The sequence below is a fragment of the Nerophis lumbriciformis genome, linkage group LG20 (assembly GCF_033978685.3).
Source record: "Nerophis lumbriciformis linkage group LG20, RoL_Nlum_v2.1, whole genome shotgun sequence".
NCBI classification, from domain to species: Eukaryota; Metazoa; Chordata; class Actinopteri; order Syngnathiformes; family Syngnathidae; genus Nerophis; species Nerophis lumbriciformis.
The window spans coordinates 40553915-40570113 of NC_084567.2; the positions used below are offsets into that span (position 1 = coordinate 40553915).

Below are 16199 nucleotides of genomic sequence, written 5' to 3' on the forward strand. Positions count from 1 at the left end.
GACAACCATAAGCATGACCGAAAGGACAGGATCACGGGTACAGGCGGCCGAAATGAGTTTCCTCCGCCGGGTGGCAGGGCTCTCCCTTAGAGATAGGGTGAGAAGCTCTGTCATCCGGGGGGAGCTCAAAGTAAAGCCGCTGCTCCTCCACATGGAGAGGAGCCAGATGAGGTGGTTCGGGCATCTGGTCAGGATGCCACCCGAGCGCCTCCCTAGGGAGGTGTTTAGGGCACGCCCGACCGGTAGGAGGCCACGAGGAAGACCCAGGACACGTTGGGAAGACTATGTCTCCCGGCTGGCCTGGGAACGCCTCGGGGTCCCACAGGAAGAGCTAGACGAAGTGGCTGGGGAGAGGGAAGTCTGGGCTTCCCTGCTTAGGCTGCTGCCCCCGCGACCCGACCTCGGATAAGCGGAAGAAGATGGATGGATGGATGGAAGAAAACCACTCTTTGAGAAATTATTGGAGGAATTTAAACATAGTAAGTGGAAGTGTCAGCCTCATGCTGAGAAGCCAAAATCGATGATATCATGTATCACATTCCTGAAGGAACTTCAGGCTTTGTATTATTTGTTTTTATCATTTTTTTAAAAATGTGTGGCAATTATTTTTTGGACGAATCATGTAAAACATTTATGAGTATTAAAATCATTACTTAAATCTGTCATTAAGTCACTGATTAGAATTAAATACGTGCATGTGTTAATAAGTGTGTCATTAATGTAATTTAAAACTATATTTCATTATTTCATGTTTAATAAATTAAAATATATACATAGTGTTATGAATTCAATTATTACATACATGATTAATATATCATGTTTATTTAAAGCATGAAATAATTAAATCAATTGTTAAACGATAATTAAATTAAATTTCATATTAAATACATTGACACATTTAATAACACATTCATGTTTTAAATAAAAATTGCAAATAATGAATGACACATTTAGGTAAATATTTAAAGATGTATTTATTTAATTTTGTCTCATGTGGCCCTCCATAGTTAAAGTACATTGACGTAAAGACTTTTACTGAAATAACAATGTACAGTATTCTGTAACAAAGCAGTTTGTACAATATAGTAATATTCAACATGATTACTTTTATAATAAAAAAGTACCTATTCAAGTAGCAAGTGAGTAGAGTACTTTTTTTTAAATTATTGGCTAGGGGAAGTGTCGTACGCAACTGTTTTGACGCTTTCCTTCAGAATAAAAGCTATAGCTTTAATGTGTAGTCATTTTGATGCTGTAAATGATTATTAACTATTATATAGACGTTTACATGAACATATAACATACAATAGTACATTTAAACTTGATTCATCATACCAATTGGATCAACTAAAAACACAATCTCTCCGGGACAAAACCTCAATTTTGATAAGGTCAACCGGAAGTATTTCGTCAAAACCGGAAGTTATTCAACTTGTCGGTATGTGATTACATCCTCCCTCGCAATTCTTTAATATCGCACATTTACACACAGATAAACTAATTCCATCTTTAAAATACAAACTTTTTGTTAGCTAACTTACCGCGGAGATGTGCACCCAAACGAAGGCGGCCTCCCGCATGGTGAACATTCCGCAGGCGGATATCGATCCCTCCGGCGTGTTCAAGTATGTTCTTATTAGGGTCCACAGCAAGGAGGAGGGCGACGATACGGAAGTCGATATAGTCCGAGGATACGGCTGGGCCGAGTTCCACGGTGAGTACGATACACAAGTTACAGGCTGGCCATGTTTTGCTTTCAATCCAACGGGGAAACAATCGAATCACATAAAATCTACTAGTGATGGGTTGATGAGGCGTCATGAAGCGTTTCGACACATTGCAAAACTGTATTGATACGGTGTCGATACTGTGTCACTAAATACTGACATCTGCTGGACATTAAAAATCCCTACAGGCAACCTATGGACCGACTCAACTGACACTGATTTGATGCCCTAGTACAGGGGTCACCAACCTTTTTGAAACCAAAAACTACTTCTTGGGTACTGATTAATGCGAAGGGCTACCAGTTTGATACACACTTACATAAATAAATACAGTGGGGCAAAAAAGTATTTAGTCAGCCACCGATTGTGCAAGTTCTCCCACTTAAAATGATGACAGAGGTCTGTAATTTTCATCATATGTACACTTCAACTGTGAGAGACAGACTGTGAAAAAAAATCCAGGAATTCACATTGTAGGAATTTTAAAGAATTTATTTGTAAATTATGATGGAAAATAAGTATTTGGTCACTTCAAACAAGGAAGATCTCTGGCTCTCACAGACCTGTAACTTCTTCTTTAAGAAGCTCTTCTGTCCTCCACTCGTTACCTGTATTAATGGCACCTGTTTGAACTCGTTATCTGTATAAAAGACACCTGTCCACAGCCTCAAACAGTCAGACTCCAAACTCCACTATGGCCAAGACCAAAGAGCTGTCAAAGGACACCAGGAAAAGAATTGTAGACCTGCACCAGACTGTGAAGAGTGAATCTACAATAGGCAAGCAGCTTGGTGTGAAAAAAATCAACTGTGGGAGCAATTATCAGAAAATGGAAGACATACAAGACCACTGATAATCTCCCTCGATCTGGGGCTCCACGCAAGATCTCATCCCGTGGGGTCAAAATGATCATGAGAACGGTGAGCAAAAATCCCAGAACCACACGGGGGGACCTGGTGAATGACCTGCAGAGAGCTGGGACCAAAGTAACAAAGGTTACCATCAGTAACACACTACGCCGACAGGGAATCAAATCCTGCAGTGCCAGACGTGTCCCCCTGCTTAAGCCAGTACATGTCCAGGCCCGTCTGAAGTTTGCCAGAGAGCACATGGATGATACAGCAGAGGATTGGGAGAATGTCATGTGGTCAGATGAAACCAAAATAGAACTTTTTGGTATAAACTCAACTCGTCGCGTTTGGAGGAAGAAGAATACTGAGTTGCATCCCAAGAACACCATACATACTGTGACATTGGGGGTGGAAACATCATGCTTTGGAGCTGTTTTTCTGCTAAGGGGACAGGCCGACTGATCCGTGTTAAGGAAAGAATGAATGGGGCCATGTATCGTGAGATTTTGAGCCAAAACCTCCTTCCATCAGTGAGAGCTTTGAAGATGAAACGTGGCTGGGTCTTCCAGCATGACAATGATCCCAAACACACCGCCCGGGTAACGAAGGAGTGGCTCCGTAAGAAGCATTTGAAAGTCTTGGAGTGGCCTAGCCAGTCTCCAGACCTCAACCCCATAGAAAATCTGTGGAGGGAGTTGAAAGTCTGTGTTGCTCGGCGACAGCCCCAAAACATCACTGCTCTCGAGAAGATCTGCATGGAGGAATGGGCCAAAATATCAGCTACTGTGTGTGCAAACCTGGTAAAGACCTATAGTAATCGTTTGACCTCTGTAATATAACCTTTGTTGGCAATAACAAAGTATTGAGTTGAATTTTTGTTATTGACCAAATACTTATTTTCCACCATAATTTACAAATAAATTCTTTAAAAATCCTACAATGTGAATTCCTGGATTTTTTTTTCACATTCTGTCTCTCACAGTTGAAGTGTACCTATGATGAAAATTACAGACCTCTGTCATCATTTTAAGTGGGAGAACTTGCACAATTGGTGGCTGACTAAATACTTTTTTGCCCCACTGTATATTGTCATTTGTAAGTGTGATTTAAACAAGAATAGCTAAATAAATAAATGTATATATATAAAAAAATGGGTATTTCTGTCTGTCATTCCGTCGTACATTTTTTTTTCCTTTTACGGAAGGTTTTTTGTAGAGAATAAATGATGAAAAAAAACACTTAATTGAACGGTTTAAAAGAGGAGAAAACACGAAAAAAAAATTCAAATAAAATTTTGAAACATAGTATATCTTCAATTTCGACTCTTTAAAATTCAAAATTCAACCAACAAAAAGAAGAGAAAAACTAGCTAATTTGAATCTTTTTGAAAAAATAAAAAAAAGAATTTATGGAACATCATTAGTCATTTTTCCTGATTAAGATACATTTTAGAATTTTGATGACATGTTTTAAATTGGTTAAAATCCAATCTGCACTTTGTTAGAATATTTAACAAATTGGACCAAACTATATTTCTAACAAAGACAAAATCAGTATTTCTTCTAGATTTTCCAGAACAAAAATTTGAAAAGAAATTCAAAATACTTTGAAATATGATTTAAATTTGATTCTACAGATTTTCTAGATTTGCCAGAATAATTTTTTTGAATTTTAATCATAGTAAGTTTGAAGAAATATTTCACAAATATTCTTCGTCGAAAAACCAGAAGCTAAAATATTTATTATTCTTTACAATAAAAATAAAAAAATGTTTACTTGAACATTGATTTAAATTGTCAGGAAAGAAGAGGAAGAAATTTAAAAGGTAAAAAGGTATATTTGTTTAAAAATCCTAAAATCATTTTTAAGGTTGTATTTTTTTCTCTAAAATTGTATTTCTAAAAGTAATAAGAAGCAAAGTAAAAAATAAATGAATTTATTTAAACAAGTGAAGACCCATCCATCCATCCATTTTCTACCGCTTATTCCAAGTGAAGACCAAGTCTTTAAAATATTTTCTTGGATTTTCAAATTCTATTTGAGTTTTGTCTCTTTTAGAATTAAAAATGTCTAGCAAAGCGAGACCAGCTTGCTAGTAAATAAATACAATTTAAAAAATAGAGGCAGCTCACTGGTAAGTGCTGCTCTTTGAGCTATTTTTAGAACAGGCCAGCGGGTGACTGATCTGGTCCTTACGGGCTACCTGGTGACCGCGGGCACCGCGTTGGTGACCCCTGCCCTAGTATATACAATAATATAAACCAAGTCATTGTATTTCATTTAGGATTATTACATATCTTCATTTAAATAAAAATATATTTTTATCTTTTTTAGATACAGTCAATAAATAATGTGAACATGTATCATAACATGGAAATCTAAGAGAACGTGTTGTGGATGATTGTGGACTGGGAATTGTTTTAATTTTATTTTTTTACACATTTTTATTAAAAAAAAAAAAAAAAAAGGTTTTTCCGACATATTACATTTTAGACTATTTCTCTTAGTTATTATTTCTCCGGCTGTAGAAAAGAGCCGCTCACAGGGCACAGAGGACGCGTCAGTGCGACACAGTTCGCGTATCGGTCACGTGACCAAAACAGCTCATGATCGGTCACGTGACTTTCTAAAAGCCGTACGCGCACCGACACAGGGTTTTGCTCTATGAGCTCGGCGCATGCGCCGATGCATCGGTGTTGCCGGACCCATCACTACTAAATACAAATACGAATGAACAAAATGCTGCAAATGCACAACCCATGCATAAAACTGCATAAACTAAGTTTATGCAACAAATCGGAAATTAGGGCATTTGCAGCATTTTTTTAAAATCATCCATCCGTTTTCTACCGCTTGTCCCGTTCGGGGTCGCAGGGGATGCTGGAGCCTATCTCAGCTCCATTCGGGTGGAAGGCGGGGTACACCCTGGACAAGTCACCACCTCATCGCAGGGCCAACACAGATAGACAGACAACATTCACACACTAGGGCCAATTTTTACACTTTATCAATCATCCGTGGATGGATGAATGGATGGATGATTTATTTATGTAGCCCTAAATCACGAGTGTCTCAAACGGCTGCACAAGTTCCCACATCAGGGCAAGGAAAAACTCAACCCAATGGGCTACAATGTGAAACCTTGGAGGGGACCGCAGATGTGGGGACCAACATGGCTGCAGACGCCGAATTAAATCATAAAAAAAAACAATGCATGATTTATCAGGTAAAGTCTCGATAGCAATTTCCTTGACCCAGCTACATACAAAGAAGTACCGTATTTTCCGCACTATTAGCCGCACCTAAAAACCACAAATTTACTCAAAAGCTGACAGTGCGGCTTATAACCCGGTGCGCTTTATATATGGATTAATATTAAGATTCATTTTCATAAAGTTTCGGTCTCGCAACTACGGTAAACAGCCGCCATCTTTTTTCCCCGTAGAAGAGGAAGTGCTTCTTCTTCTACGCAAGCAACCGCCAAGGTAAGCACCCGCCCCCATAGAACAGGAAGCGCTTCTTCTTCTACTGTAAGCAACCACCCGCCCGCGTAGAAGAAGAAGCGCGCGGATATTACGTTTCATTTCCTTTGTGTGTTTACATCTGTAAAGACCACAAAATGGCTCCTACTAAGCGACAGGTTTCCGGTTCATGAAAAGACGCAATCTCTCCATCCGCACACGGACTACTATTTCACAGCAACTGCCTAAAGACTTTCAAGAAAAGCTGGCTACTTTCCGTGCATATTGTAAAAACAAGATAGCTGAAAAAAAGATCCGGCCAGAGAACATTATCAACATGGACGAGGTTCCACTGACTTTTGATATTCCTGTGAACCGCACTGTGGATACAACGGGAGCACGTACGGTGAATATTCGCACCACAGGGAATGAGAAGTCATCCTTCACTGTGGTTCTAGCTTGCCATGCTAATGGCCAGAAACTTCCACCCATGGTGATATTCAAAAGGAAGACCTTGCCAAAAGAGACCTTTCCAGCCGGCGTCATCATAAAAGCTAACTCGAAGGGATGGATGGATGAAGAAAAGATGAGCGAGTGGTTAAGGTAAGTTTACGCGAAGAGGCCGGGTGGCTTTTTTCACGCAGCTCCGTCCATGTTGATATACGACTCCATGCGCGCCCACATCACGCTGGTTTTTAATATATTATTAAAGTTTGACTGACCTATCTGACTGTTTTTTTGACATTCCTTTAGCGCAGTTAGATGCGGCTTATAACACGGGGCGGCTTATAGGTGGACAAAGTTTTGAAATATGCCGTTCATTGAAGGCGCGGCTTATAACCCAGGGCGGCTTATGGTGCGGAAAATACGGTATGTCCACGCTTTTCCAAGTTTTCGTCGGTTTTGTCGTGTAGAAGCACACAATAGTTCGATATGTTTAGGAATAATGCTTGATATCATTCGACAGTTGTTTATTGATTAAGTATTCCATTGCATAGTTAGATTTTTTGCTTTTATCCGCTTCTTGCAGGAAGATCTAGGCCCCTTGCGTACTTAGTTTGCACGCTGCTTGCTGCTCAACAGAAATCTTGGCTTGGTAGACCACCGTTTTGTTTTTGTTTTTCACATAACATAACAAAATACAAACAATTGGTTGACCCTTGTTTTACCCAACATCAATAGTTATCACTAAGCTACTTTTGGTAGTAACATGTGAAAATGTTCATATGTTTGTCAGCAAATTGTCCAAAATATTTAGCAGAAAACCTTAGTAGCCACTAGGGTTGCCTCGATAACAATATTTTGGCACCGGTACCAAAATGTATTTCGATACTATTTGATACTTTTCGATACTTTTCTAAATAAAGGGGACCACAAAAAATGGCATTATTGGCTTTATTTCAACACAAAAACTTAGGGTACATTAAACATATGTTTATTGTTGTAATCAAAGGACAATATTGTTCTTAAATAAAATAGTGAACATACAAGAAAACGTGTCTTTTAGTAGTAAGTAAACAAACAAAGACTCCTAATTAGTCTATGCAGTAACATATTGTGTCATTTATACACCTATTATTTTGTACACATTATAAAGGACAAACTGTAAAAAATGATTATGCATCTACTTGTTCATTTACTGTTATTATCTGCTTAGTTTCTGATTTAACATGTTCTATCTACACTTCTGTTAAAATGTAATAATCACTTATTCTTCTCTTCTTTGATACTTTACATTAGTTTTGGATGATATCACACATTTAGGTATCGATCCGATACTAAGTAGTTACAAGATCATACATTGGTCATAATTTATGAATATAATATGCTTTTTTTTTTTTTAAGAAAAAACATTTTGTGACGATAAAAATATAGATGTAATCATAGTAGTATCGACGAGATACACTCTTGTACTTGGTATCATTACAGTGGATGATAGGTGTGGATCGAACCATGGCGTTTGTTTACATTTTGACGCCGGTGAGCTATTGTATCCTCCTACGGTGTGTAGTGAAGCATGTTTAGCTATTCTTCGTCCTGCAGTGATAATGTTACTTGTAAGAAACTTACTTTATTTAAACAAGTAGCTAAAACACTGCTGACTGTGGATGGACATTAGCCGCTAACTAGCTAGCCACATCTTAAAGCACCTCTTCCTGAGGGTGTTTCAGTGTTATAACTTCACCTTTATCTTTACTTTTTAAGCCAAAATGCGTCCATTCTCCCTTTTCTGTCTACACACTGTGTCTGCTTGTAAGTACTCCGTGTGTGTGCGCTGCCGAACATGCTCCTTTGCTCGTAAAACCTGCAATGTCACGACGTGTCGATGACGCGACGTCATGCCTGTAAAAAAAAAATATGGTGGAGCCGTATTTTTCAAACAAAGTGTAGTACCGTTTTTGATTCATTAGTACTGCGGTACTATACTAGTATCGGTATACCGTACGACCCTAGTAGCCACACTTTCGGCGGTCTAAAAACACACCTGTGTGAAATGATTCTCTTGCATCCTGTCATCACGTCAAATGATTTTTGCTCGTGTCTTTGCATGGCAGCGGATATCTATGACAAGGTCTCAGAGGAGCTTGAAAAGGACGGACTCCTGGACTGTGAGTGTGTAGGAGGGGGCAGGATCAGACACGACGCCCAGGACAAGAAGATCCACGTTTACGGCTACTCCATAGTGAGTGTCCAGCTCAACACACACACACACACACACACACACACACACACACACACACACACACACTTAGGGATGATGTTTGATAAGAAATTATCGAGTTCGAGCCCATTATCGAATCCTCTTATCGAACCGATTCCTTATCGATTCTCTTATCGAATCCAGATAGGTTGTTGTATATGGAAAAAAACACAATATTTGGTTTAACAAAAGCTCACTTTTATTTTATAAGAAAAAAATAAATAAATAAATATTGACTGTTATCCGCCTAAGAAAATATATATATATATATATTGACTGTTGTTACCCAAAGTATATTAAGTGGAATTTTTCAGAAAAACAAATATATACCCATCCATCCATCCATCCATCTTCTTTCGCTTATCCGAGATCGGGTCGCGGGGGCAGCAGCCTAAGCAGGGAAGCCCAGACTTCCCTCTCCCCAGCCACTTCGTCCAGCTCTTCCTGTGGGACCCCGAGGCGTTCCCAGGCCAGCCGGGAGACATAGTCTTCCCAACGTGTCCTGGGTCTTCCCCGCGGCCTCCTACCGGTCGGACGTGCCCTAAACACCTCCCTAGGGAGGCGTTCGGGTGGCATCCTGACCAGATGCCCGAACCACCTCATCTGGCTCCTCTCGATGTGGAGGAGCAGCGGCTTTACTTTGAGCTCCCCCCGGATGGCAGAGCTTCTCACCCTATCTCTAAGGGAGAGCCCCGCCACCCGGCGGAGGAAACTCATTTCGGCCGCTTGTACCCGTGATCTTGTCCTTTCGGTCATAACCCAAAGCTCATGACCATAGGTGAGGATGGGAACGTAGATCGACCGGTAAATTGAGAGCTTTGCCTTCCGGCTCAGCTCCTTCTTCACCACAACGGATCGATACAGCGTCCGCATTACTGAAGACGCCGCACCGATCCGCCTGTCGATCTCACGATCCACTCTTCCCTCACTCGCGAACAAGACTCCGAGGTACTTGAACTCCTCCACTTGGGGCAAGATCTCCTCCCCAACCCGGAGATGGCACTCCACCCTTTTCCGGGCGAGAACCATGGACTCGGACTTGGAGGTGCTGATTCTCATCCCAGTCGCTTCACACTCGGCTGCGAACCGATCCAGCGAGAGCTGAAGATCCTGGCCAGATGAAGCCATCAGTACCACATCATCTGCAAAAAGCAGAGACCTAATCCTGCAGCCACCAAACCAGATCCCCTCAACGCCTTGACTGCGCCTAGAAATTCTGTCCATAAAAGTTATGAACAGAATGGGTGACAAAGGGCAGCCTTGGCGGAGTCCAACCCTCACTGGAAAAGTGTCCGACTTACTGCCGGCAATGCGGACCAAGCTCTGGCACCGAGCATACAGGGAGCGGACCGCCACAATCAGACAGTCCGTTACCCCATACTCTCTGAGCACTCCCCACAGGACTTCCCGAGGGACACGGTCGAATGCCTTCTCCAAGTCCACAAAACACATGTAGACTGGTTGGGCAAACTCCCATGCACCCTCAAGGACCCTGCCGAGAGTATAGAGCTGGTCCACAGTTCCACGACCAGGACGAAAACCACACTGTTCCTCCTGAATCCGAGGTTCGACTATCCGGCGTAGCCTCCTCTCCAGTACACCTGAATAGACCTTACCTTACAAATATATACAGTAACACAAAAACAACCTGTCTCTGTGATCACTATAGGTGTATAAATAATAATATAGTGTTAAATAAAATCAGTCCCTTGGGCACAAAACTGAAAATAATACAGCTCTCCAAAAAGTGCACTTCTGCTGCTATTGGAACATACTAACTACACACACTATGACACTAAGAACACCACAGTCATCAATCAACAATTCTTCCCACCTTACATGAGAGCGAAGCCTGGCAATAATTGCATATTGCCTGTTCTGCCCTCACTATACGTGTTGAGCTTATACAGCTTGGCACACAGCTAACAAACAATCCATTTAGGCTCTTTATTGTTGTTGATCTTGCTTTGTCATTTCCTATCTTTACTTTTGTCTTGCACTGGACTGTTTTTTTTTTTTGTTTTTTTTACTGAAATACACACAATGACAAATGTATAAGCTATGTGATTCAATGAACATACTGAAATGTAATACACAATATGTAAATATTAGCTTCACACAAATATACAGTACTATCATCAAACAAATACTTCTGAGTCTTGAAACTATTGCGATGGTGGAAATACACGACTGGCAGCCATTTTAAGACCTCAAAACATCCATTGAAACAGTGCACAAAAATTGTTTTTCAATAAACATCTTAGTATCAAACTTTCCACCTTAATATTGAGTTACATAAACAAGTTAAACAGTTTACTTACAGACTTCTCTTTTCCAAGGCTTGTAAGAGTTAACACAACTTGTCTACTTCTCAATTGTCTCAACCCGGAAGTGCCCAAACTAATGACGCGTAGTACTGTCATATCGCCACAAGGTGTCAGTAAGAGTCTACAATCAAATGGGTATAGCATTGCAGGTTCCACAGGGCATTTCCTGTACATGGGAAGGGATTCGAATAAAGAACCAACTCTTTTTCTTTACTACAGTGGCCTCGACAATGGGAACCAGTTCTCAAAAAGGGATTCGAGTCCATAGAATTGGTTCTTTCCTTATCGAACAACTGGGAGAACCGATTTCGAACATCATCCCTACACACACTCAAATGTCAAAATATTATTACAAAGTTTGGAACATTTCTGTGGTGCTTTTCTTCACAGGGGTTTGGAAGAGCAAACCACGCCACGACCACTGAGAAACTAAAAGATCAGTATCCAGACTATGAGGTGACCTGGGATAATGAAGGGTACTGAAATAAAAAATATACTTGACACTTCTTCACGGAGTTTGAATTTAGCGACGTCATCATCAACCTTTTTTTATCATTAGCCTTTTTTAATACCACATTTGTGTCCTCATCACTTTTTAAGGGGACACATGTTTGGGTCAGAAACTGGCTGCTCTGAACGGGCCTGTTGTGCACATTGTACAGTGGTCAGGTGACCCTTCTGAAGAAGACTGCAGATGACAGTCCAAACATGACAGGTAAAAATGCCATCTAATATACCCAAAATATGGTCTGATCACAACATTTGTATATAAAAAAAGGCCTGTTGTGGTTTTAAAAGTGCTTTAAATTTTTCATCCTTGGGGTGTTTTTGTTTGAATAATGTCACAAACATGCTTTTAAGACACTTAAGATCTATTTTGATGTGTCTACAAAATTGCACGATTTACCTCCTTGAAGTCCTGTTTGTCTCAAATAAAAAGTGATGCCTCTTTACTTGATATTTAATTAACACCAAGATCGCATTGTATTGTGCACATGTAGTCAATGTTAGAATACAAGGAGGTACAGTGGGGCAAAAAAGTATTTAGTCAGCCACCAATTGTGCAAGTTCTCCCACTTAAAATGATGACAGAGGTCTGTAATGTTCATCATAGGTACACTTCAACTGTGAGAGACAGAATGTGAAAAAAAAATCCAGGAATTCACATTGTAGGATTTTTAAAGAATTTATTTGTAAATTATGGTGGAAAATAAGTATTTGGTCAATAACAAAAATTCAACTCAATACTTTGTAATATAACCTTTGTTGGCAATAACAGAGGTCAAACGATTACTATAGGTCTTTACCAGGTTTGCACACACAGTAGCTGGTATTTTGGCCCATTCCTCCATGCAGATCTTCTCGAGAGCAGTGATGTTTTGAGGCTGTCGCCGAGCAACACAGACTTTCAACTCCCTCCACAGATTTTCTATGGGGTTGAGGTCTGGAGACTTGCTAGGCCACTCCAGGACTTTCAAATGCTTCTTACGGAGCCACTCCTTTGTTGCCCGGGCGGTGTGTTTGGGATCATTGTCATGCTGGAAGACCCAGCCACGTTTCATCTTCAAAGCTCTCACTGATGGAAGGAGGTTTTGGCTCAAAATCTCACGATACATGGCCCCATTCATTCTTTCCTTAACACGGATCAGTCGGCCTGTCCCCTTAGCAGAAACACAGCCCCAAAGCATGATGTTTCCACCCCCATGCTTCACAGTAGGTATGGGGTTCTTGGGATGCAACTCCGTATTCTTCTTCCTCCAAACACGTCGAGTTGAGTTTATACCAAAAAGTTCTATTTTGGTTTCATCTGACCACATGACATTCTCCCAATCCTCTGCTGTATCATCCATGTGCTATCTAACAAACTTCAGACGGGCCTGGACATGCACTGGCTTAAGCAGGGGGACATGTCTGGCACTGCAGGATTTGATTCCCTGTCGGCGTAGTGTGTTACTGATGGTAACCTTTGTTACTTTGGTCCCAGCTCTCTGCAGGTCATTCACCAGGTCCCCCCGTGTGGTTCTGGGATTTTTGCTCACCGTTCTCATGATCATTTTGAACCCACGGGATGAGATCTTGCGTGGAGCCCCAGATCGAGGGAGATTATCAGTGGTCTTGTATGTCTTCTATTTTCTGATAATTGCTCCCACAGTTGATTTTTTTCACACCAAGCTGCTTGCCTATTGTAGATTCACTCTTCACAGTCTGGTGCAGGTCTACAATTCTTTTCCTGGTGTCCTTCGACAGCTCTTTGGTCTTGGCCATAGTGGAGTTTGGAGTCTGACTGTTTGAGGCTGTGGACAGGTGTCTTTTATACAGATAACAAGTTCAAACAGGAGCCATTAATACAGGTAACGAGTGGAGGACAGAAGAGCTTCTTAAAGAAGAAGTTACAGGTATGTGAGAGCCAGAGATCTTCCTTGTTTGAAGTGACCAAATACTTATTTTCCACCATAATTTACAAATAAATTCTTCAAAATTCCTACAATGTGATTTCCTGGATTTTTTTTCACATTCTGTCTCTCACAGTTGAAGTGTACCTATGATGAAAATTACAGACCTCTGTCATCATTTTAAGTGGGAGAACTTGCACAATCGGTGGCTGACTAAATACTTTTTTGCCCCACTGTACGTATTTGACGTTAAATATGTGTTGCCGTGTAGGCCAACCTCAGTATTCAGAGGCTGAAATGTACATTAAATATTTGATGTACAGTACAGGCCAAAAGTTTGGACACACCTTCTCATTTCAATGCATTTTCTTTATTTTCATGACTATTTACATTGTAGATTGTGTTACGTTTTGACCAGTTGTTCCTCCCAGGGAATTCAAGTTGCTGGTCACTCCCAAGCTCTTTTATGACACGTAAAGCTGAGTAGAAGAACCACCAGAGACAGTATAGGTATTTTGTAATTTTATTTCCAAAGCCTTTGGAAATAAACTTGAGACCAAATCCCTTACAGAAGCGCTCACTCGCACAGCTAAATTGGTCTAACTTTTCATACGGCAAAACTTCTTCTTTTATTTCGTCTCTCTTGCCCCCACCCTCTTGTCCCTTTCTCCACAGCTGGGCAAAGGGAAAGATAAGAGAAATAATTTATTACTCCTCCCCCTTTCTCCCCGCTCACTCCAGGTCCCTTTTGTTTATTATCTAAAGTCGGTTTTAGACGAAAAGCAGAGAAGATCTCCCCCTTGACATTCTCAAAAGTTGGCACACAGTATTTGCAGACAACCAAAAGATAACAAATAAAGAACACTAGCTGTTTTGTACTATGACTATGGTTTAAAAGAAGTAACACACAAATATGGATACATCTATTTATCTGCCTCCGTCAATTGTCACATGAAAACTATGAATGGACATATGTGGAGTTATGTACTTAACAAAAAAAGGTATAATAACTGAAAACATGTTTTATATTCTAGTTTCTTCAAAATAGCCACCCTTTGCTCTGATTACTGCTTTGCACACTCTTGGCATTCTCTCAGAAGAATAAGTGATTATTACATTTTAACAGAAGTGTAGATAGAACATGTTGAAATAGAAAATAAGCAGGTATTAACAGTAAATGAAAAAGTAGATTAATAATCATTTTTTACAGCTTGTCCTTTATAATGTGTACAAAATAATAGGTGTATAAATGACACAATATGTTACTGCATAGACTAATTAGGAGTCTTTGTTTGTTTACTTACTACTAAAAGACAAGTTGTCTAGTATGTTCACTATTTTATTTAAAGACTAAATTGTTCTTTGATTGCAATAATAAACATATGTTTAATGTACCCCAATATTTTTTGTTAAAATAAAGACAATAATGACATTTTTGGTGGTACCCTTTTATATAGAAAAGTATCGAAAAACATTTTGGTACCGGTACCAGGAATTGAGACAACCCTAGTCGCTACAGTGGTTGCCAAGTCTCTTCTTTGATATTCTTAGGAAGCTAGGGGGGAGTGATACTGTGAATTTTGGTATCGATCAAAATATTGTGTCGTGGGCAGGATTTCAAGGGGGGGAAAAAAGGATTTAAATTAGAGCCAATGTAGGAAACAATTTACATATTTAATCGATATTGTTCATACTTGCCAACCTTGAGACCTCCGATTTCGGGAGGTGGGGGGAGGGGGTATGGGGTGGGCGTGGTCGGGGTGGGACGGGGGCGTGGTTGGGGGCGTGGCTAAAAGGGGAGGAGTATTTTTACAGCTAGAATTCACCAAGTCAAGTATTTCATATATATATATATATATATATATAAATATATAAATCTCCTGATGATTGAGGGAACCCACCCTCATGAAACAGGCCTGTAGAGATGAAATAGTCTTGTGATTTTTTTCCCCACACATACATATATATATATATATATATATATATATATATATATATATACATATTTATATATATATATATCAGAAATACTTGACGTTCAGTGAATTCTAGCTATATATATATATATATATATATATAATTTATTTTATTATATATATATATTTTTTTTTTAATTATATATATATATATATATATATATATGTGTATACATATATATATATATATATATGTATATATATGTATATATAAAATAAATACTTGAATTTCAGTGTTCATTTATTTACACATATACACACACATAACACTCATCTACTCATTGTTGAGTTAAGGGTTGAATTGTCCATCCTTGTTCTATTCTCTGTCACTATTTTTCTAACCATGCTGAACACCCTCTCTGAAGATACATTGATGTGTGGCACGCACAAAAGTGCTTTCATCAAATGCACTAGATGGCAGTATTGTCCTGTTTAAGAGTGTCACAACATTGCTGTTTACGGCAGACGAACTGCTTTACGGTATACAAAAAAGTGACTGCTGTTGTTGTGTGTTGTTGCCGCGCTGGGAGGACGTTAATGAAACTGCCTAACAATAAACCCACATAAGAAACCAAGAACTCGCCCTCCATCATTCTATAGTTATAACATGATTGGGCAGGTACGCTTTTTTTATATTGTGGAGGACCTGAGTCCGCCTGAATTTCGGGAGATTTTCGGGAGAAAATTTGTCCCGGGAGGTTTTTGGGAGAGGCGCTGAATTTCGGGAGTCTCCCGGAAAATCCGGGAGGGTTGGCAAGTATGA

The 16199-nt window shown here is 39.8% G+C and overlaps 1 protein-coding gene across 2 annotated transcripts; it reads left to right on the forward strand.

The window, feature by feature from the left end:
* The first annotated feature begins 1417 nt into the window (after positions 1 to 1417).
* Positions 1418 to 12082, forward strand: phpt1 (phosphohistidine phosphatase 1). Of its 2 annotated transcripts, XM_061981091.2 has the most exons (4): positions 1418 to 1714; positions 8595 to 8722; positions 11458 to 11543; positions 11668 to 12082. In XM_061981091.2, exons 1-4 carry the CDS (start codon positions 1549 to 1551, stop codon positions 11738 to 11740), a joined length of 453 nt encoding a protein of 150 aa, XP_061837075.2. In that variant the 5' UTR covers positions 1418 to 1548; the 3' UTR covers positions 11741 to 12082. The 2 variants fall into 2 exon arrangements, with proteins under 2 accessions (XP_061837075.2, XP_061837076.2); XM_061981092.2 differs by having other exon boundaries at positions 11458 to 12082.
* Positions 12083 to 16199: the final 4117 nt, after the last annotated feature.